The sequence below is a fragment of the Corylus avellana genome, chromosome 6, assembly GCF_965113065.1.
Source record: "Corylus avellana chromosome 6, dhCorAvel1.hap1.2, whole genome shotgun sequence".
NCBI classification, from domain to species: Eukaryota; Viridiplantae; Streptophyta; class Magnoliopsida; order Fagales; family Betulaceae; genus Corylus; species Corylus avellana.
In genome coordinates this window covers 16,601,369-16,607,351 of record NC_142495.1, presented here as the reverse complement: position 1 = coordinate 16,607,351, position 5,983 = coordinate 16,601,369, and the positions used below count along the sequence as shown (strand labels likewise).

At 34.1% G+C, this 5,983-nt stretch overlaps 1 protein-coding gene across 1 annotated transcript; it reads left to right on the top strand.

The window, feature by feature from the left end:
• The first annotated feature begins 586 nt into the window (after window positions 1–586).
• LOC148584945 (uncharacterized) lies at window positions 587–2,471 on the top strand. The gene is made up of 7 exons (XM_088517604.1): window positions 587–749; window positions 832–901; window positions 1,356–1,451; window positions 1,681–1,750; window positions 1,855–1,932; window positions 2,006–2,081; window positions 2,332–2,471. Exons 1-7 carry the CDS (start codon window positions 587–589, stop codon window positions 2,469–2,471), a joined length of 693 nt encoding a protein of 230 aa, XP_088373730.1.
• The last annotated feature ends 3,512 nt before the right edge of the window (window positions 2,472–5,983 follow it).

Sequence of the window (5,983 nt, the reverse complement as noted above, 5' to 3'; positions counted from 1 at the left end):
TTCTGAACCACCTATGATTGATCATAGGGGCTGTGATCAATCACTCAGGCGCAAGTGTCAATCCAAGCCCAGTTTTCCCATCCCTAATGCCAAACCTTGTTCCATATTAACCCATAAGTCCTAATTAAGAATTTTCTTAAGCTTAATTTAGAACGAGATACTATAGAGTGCACTCTCGAGCAAATGAAGAAAATTAAAAAGAAAGGGTTTCTTACGATATTTGGGCTAAGGTTACAGCAAAACAGAGTAAGAAAATTACTCCTTTGGCAATGGTAGTGAGGCTTGGACGGGTAGACTTTTTCCTTCTCTCAAGAAAATTGTTTTAATTTCTAGGCATTATTACGTATTGAACATTAAATCATGCATGAATATGGGGTCTTACAAAGTTATTTTACTTTGAAGGGATACTTAATTAGGTATATGAACTAGACTGGTACTTTGCAAACACACGCATGTTAACAAGTAGTAGTTAAATGATGACCTTTAATTTTGAAGTGATGTGATTGCATGACGTATTGATTAAGTAATCTTCAAAGTCGGTCTAGAATGTGCTTAACTTAGAAAAACACTATGACAGGGTGAAATGATGGGTAAGATTCAAGTCAATGTAAAACGATCTCCCCAACATGTTGAAGTCAATCTCTCTGAACTAAAAGGCTATGAAAAGTATGTCATTGTTGAACTTATCAAGGAAACTCAAAACATGATATCCGACAAGGCTTTGCCATGTGGCTCTAACAATTGTCGAGGTACGTTTATGAGCTCATGAAATCTACTTTTTTAACGTACTATCTAATTATTTATTTCCTTATTTATTACTTTGCATGGCAGCAATAATTCTTTATGAGGCAGACAATCTATCCACGGATGCCTTAATGTATATAAGGTGGATATTGGAAAGGTATAAAGGATGTAATAAGATTTTCTTCTGCTGCTCAGACGTTTCAAAACTTGAGCCCATCACATCACTTTGCACGGTTGTTCACCTTGTTCCATCTTCAAATAAAGAGGTCATAAATTTAATTAATTACTATCAAATTTTTAATGATTTTCCTGTTCCATCACAAATATCAATAGGATTTTTGATAAACTAGCACTTTCAGATTGTTCATGTTTTGGAATTCATATCTAATCAAGAAGGCATAGAATTGCCACATCAACTGGCTAAAAGGATTGCTGAGAAGTCAAAGAATAATCTCCGCCAAGCCTTTCGTTCATTTGAGGCCTCTTGGAAAAATAAGTGAGACTAATTAATTAATGCATATTTGTTTCAGCCAGTGTCAATATCTTTAGTTTTTACTTTTCCCTTTCCTCATAATTACCATGTTTGAATTCCAAATTTCCTCTACTTGCAGTTATCCCTTTAAACAAGATCAAGTAATTTTGACTGGATGGGAGGATGATATTGCTAATATTGCTAAGAACATAGTTGAAGAACAAAGCCCAAAACAGTAAGTGCACTATTTGTTCATAATTAATAGACTTTCAAAACTGCAAAAACTTTAAACTGTCAATTACAGTCCCATCAAATTATAATGGATCGAAATTTGCATGTGTATGTTGATCATTATTATGTAACCCAACTTGTGTTAATGTGATTTTGATCTAAAAATAATTAGTTTCCAAATTACAAGCTTTCTTTTTAAGAAAATGTTAATTCCTTCTCTCATTTATTCATAGGTTATACATAATTCGTGGGAAGCTTCAAAATTTAATGGAGCATGATGTATCCCCAGACTTCATATTCAAGGTATGAATATTATTGTATCCAAAACTCTAGCATAAGCGCATATATATATATATATATATATATACTTTCTTGGATGAATAAAAGGTACTTATCATAATACTCAGTCTTTGGTAGAAGAACTGAAGAGGTACTTACCTGAGGAATTGCAGCAACGAATTGATAATCTGCATCAGGAATACAGGGTATGAATGCAAACTTTGTTCTTTATATTTTGCAAAGTGGATAATTAATGATCTCTTCTTCTCTTGTGTACAGAGGACTGATGAAGGTGTGTTTGAAAGTGAGAAACCATCAATGAGAAGGAATGTTCTGCAATTCCCGAGAATCGAAGGTAAAACAAGCCAACCATATCATATGTCATGTTATTCTTGTTGTCTCATCTTCCAAATTTATCATTTTATCATGATCTAGATTGATAATTCATCCCATTTTCCATTTCTTTAATGTTTTCCACTTTTTTTTCTTTTCTTTTGTGGCCACATATCAAAATTAGTTAATTTAATGAGATGAAATAATGAGCTCCTACAAAAGAAAAGAATTGTACCAAAGATTTCATTTATTCTGTTCATTTTCTTCCACAGAGTTTATAGCCAGATTCATGAGCTGCTACAAGTCATCAATCACAGACAACATAATTGTGCAACATGAAAGTACACTGCATAAAAGGACTTCTTACTTATCCTTACCCAACCAAACCATCTCTAGGAGATATGAATCTTGATGTTACTATAAAATCCTGCTCAATTTGTTTGGCAAGCTTGAGATCAAGACTTGAAAAATAAGAAATGATTCATAGAATCGTTTGTTTAAGCATAATGTATGTTTTTACAAATCATATATTTGGAAGTGTGAAATTTGATATATTCTACATGTACGATTGTAAGTTGATACCAAGCACATGGAAAACATGTAGAGACTATGATGCGATATACAAATGCTTTGTGTAAGAATTTTTTATTTTAGTAGCAAACACCCGTAGAAGTCGCAACTAGAGAATAATTGGAAGGATAAATTTTTCTTCCAAATAGATCTATTAAATTGATATTTTTTCTTAGACACTTGTGAGAATCACATGCTAAGGACACATGTCAATTTAATACATTAGATGGAGGAATTTCCTCCAACATGAATCGAAAGAAAACTTTGTCCATTTTGTAAAGGATATTGCACATGACAACCAAAATCATCAACATATAATGTTAAGGTGATGGAGACTTATCCTATTGGGGATTGTGCGCTAAATCCCAAAATAAATTTACATCAATTATTTTGTTGGCATTCATAGTTTGTAATGAATACAAGTTGTTATTCAGTAATTGAATTATTTGAGTATTGGGCATATATTATTTTTAAATGCTTGTTACTATTGTATGAGTTATGCATGTGAAAGGTCCTTGGATTACAATGAATACGGACTATGGGTGTGAGTAACGGGATTATCACACAAGGTCTTAGTCCATAATCCTTGTAATCTTAAACTTAGAATAAGTTCGCACTCGGTAATGAAATTTGGCATTCCATTTGTGAAAGACTGTTACACTTCGAATCTTAAATTATCTACCTTAATCAAGCGAAGCTGGAAGCTTAGGTTGATGTGTAGGTGTTATGCACTAAATGGACCAAGGAGTTGTCTTTCAACAAAATATTCAATAGTAAAGACAATAACTCTTAAAGAATAATTACGATATTGATTCTAAATCTTGAAAGGATTGTGTACTCAGATGTGAAATGGAGATTGCTTTGTAGCATTGTGAGAAAGCTTTTTTTCTCAAAAAGGAATCGAAGTCCATTTGTTTAAAAGGATAAGAAATTTTCCCTTGAGATAGATTTTATGGACTGAATTATTTTCAATCCCTAGAAAGGGCATTTTAGTTAGGCAAACCAAAATATTGTACAATAGATTAAATTTTCACAAGAATAATTTTGGAAAGACAATCCAGTCAAGGCATAGTAGTGAAGTGAGTGGTCTTTTCAAAATAGAGGATACATAGTTCAAATCTCATGTGTCGCCAGAAAATGTTTATCACTTTTTAGACAAAATTCAAACCCTTGTTCCCTGATTCTTAGAGAGAAATATTCACACACCCATTCCTCCCCAATTGTCCAAGAGATTTATTAGCAAAAGTAACAATCCTGTAGGTGTTTCACATTTTACCGCAATGCCAAGACACTGGCTTTTTCTTTAAGGATCAAGAAGCAAGATATCATTTGATCTCCACCAAAATGCACACATGATCTTTGATCAACTAGCTTGTCATCGAGAGAGGTGATGCCATGAATAATTAAAAATTTCAGACATATGGGGTCAATTTGCAAAAAGATCAAAAACAAAATTTCAAGCTGAATAGGCATGAGACACTTGAAGAAAAAGTGTATCCTAGTTTTGAAACTTGTGCTATATGGGGAATGCCTTTGACAGATTGGCAACGAAGAAACTTACTCAAAAAACACATCACATGTAGGAAAGCAAATCAACCATGTTCACAGTTACCTACCTAAATTAATAGGCAAATAATTAGCTGTTTTACCCGCAAGTGCACGAGGTCAACACAGTAGTATAGTGTGCAAATAAGGGGTCATTCCCATGAGGATTGCTGAATCTTGTCTAAAATCAATTCCCAAAGCAAAAATAAAACAAGAGATTGGATTCAAGTTGATAATGATAAAAAAGGTAGGGCTTTGATATCCACCACTAATTATATTTAGCTAATATATCAATATGCCAATGTTTTGATCATGTTATGAATATCTAATGTTTTTCAACCTAAGGGCATTGGTGTCTACTCCTTAAGCTATTGATTTCCCTAAGCAACAAATTAGGCACGGGTGTCTACTCTAATTCTTTTCTTTCTTAAAGGATTTAGCATGGGTCTCTACTAAGTTGTTCTTTAAGAAAGCGTAAAACTGTGGAAATCGACAAACACATGACGCCTAGGGCATGGGTGTCTACTCTCAGTTCCCCATGTTGATTAACCCAAGAACCCGGTGTGGATTTCTTTTGTTACTTATGTTAAACCCAGGACTCGGTCATCCAAATTAATTTAACTAACTAGTCCATACCACATGCACATGTTGATCAGGCACACACATATGAGGAATTCATGAAATCAGGAATTAATCAATTTAGATATCACAACAAGATCATCACAAGGGCACCAATATTGAATATCAACTAAACATAACTAGGGCTTCAATCTAGCCCTACTAATTAAATTAGTTACACATGAAGTTGATGTTAAACATCTTCATAAAATAAAATAAAAGAAAGGAAAAGAATAAACCCGAAACTAGAACTTGAAGAGCTTCAATTCTTCTCCTTCCCAAGCCTCCTTATTCTAAAGGCTTAAGGATCTATTTATAGGCTTTAGAAGTCCTTGACAAACTAGTAAACCTAGGAATTTTCATAGGGTTTTAAACCTATTACAATTGGGAGTTGGAAAACCCTAATATGGAAATACTAGCATTCTGGCCGCAGCTTTGATGTGTCTCCTGTGCACGGGTGCGCTCGATCGCAACCCGTGTGCGCTTGATCGCAGGTCTGCGATCGATCTTGTGTGTGTGGTGCTCGATCGTAGATGGCCGCTTCATGCTTTTTCTTCTCTGGTACTGCACGCGATCGCAGGTTCCCTGCGATTGATCGCAGTGTTAGGGGCTCTAACTTTTCCCATTTTCTCTCTTTGAGCCCAAATCTTTTAGTTTTACTTCATTTTCTTCCAAAAGTCTACAAAAATATGGAAAACACAAAAAGGAATTAAAATGGCCTAATTAACTTAAACCAAAGGATTAAAACATGTAAGTTAAGGGCTGAAAATATGAATATTTTAGCACTTAACACACCCCCAAACTTACATATTGCTAGTCCCTAAGCAATAGACAACTAAAAACCAAAAGTGAAAAACTGTGAACAAAAAGATAAATCCATCTTTCATGGGATGTACGATTGCATTTAGCATATGCAACAAGCCTTTTAAACCTCAAGAAATTCCCCAGAGGACGAGTGAAGTCTCGTGAGGGTTTTCCAAAAATGTTACCCACAAACATCATGCACAGTTCATGTTATCCCAAAAATTAAGTATCACTTCAAGATTATGATTTTCATTCATAAGCAAGCTTAAAAAGATGAACTCCATTTTCACAATGAATTGGAACCTCAAAATGCAATTACTTACAAAGGACATGCTCAATCATCACAAGTTTGAAATTTGTGTTCAGTAAATTAGCACAAAATAATGA